Genomic DNA, 336 nt, shown 5'->3' with positions numbered 1-336 from the left:
CTATTGCATTTCTGTTCAAGTCCAAATTCTCGTCAGTCCAGTTAATTTTAAAGAAAGATCTATTTCCAGCTGGTTCATTCCATGTCAGAAACACAGATGATGTTGTGATTTCAGTCACATTAAGATCCCTGATCACATCCGGTTCTGTGTGGAGAAAGAAGGGCAAATAATTAGCGGTAATGGAATGAACTAAAATAGCTGTTGGAACAATGCTATTATAAATTCATATAATATTTGATTTTAGATGAGAGCTCACTGAGTACAAATATGTCAGATAGAGTGATGGCCAAAATTAGAACAGTAGTATTTTCACCAGCTAAAAAATGGTTTTAAGTC

General features: G+C 34.5%; 1 protein-coding gene across 1 annotated transcript in view; it reads right to left on the bottom strand.

Moving 5' to 3' along the window:
• Window positions 1-336, bottom strand: part of LOC107549261 (endochitinase A-like) — a 36,970-nt gene that overhangs the window by 92 nt on the left and 36,542 nt on the right. The window contains exon 9 of the mRNA XM_016230272.1: window positions 8-144. Coding sequence (XP_016085758.1) covers window positions 8-144 — 137 coding nt within the window. The remainder of the gene's footprint in view (window positions 1-7; window positions 145-336) is intronic.

This window comes from Sinocyclocheilus grahami, unplaced genomic scaffold (genome assembly GCF_001515645.1).
Source record: "Sinocyclocheilus grahami isolate Dianchi unplaced genomic scaffold, SAMN03320097.WGS_v1.1 scaffold367.1, whole genome shotgun sequence".
Lineage (NCBI taxonomy): Eukaryota > Metazoa > Chordata > Actinopteri > Cypriniformes > Cyprinidae > Sinocyclocheilus > Sinocyclocheilus grahami.
This window is presented reverse-complemented; position numbering and strand designations above follow the sequence as displayed.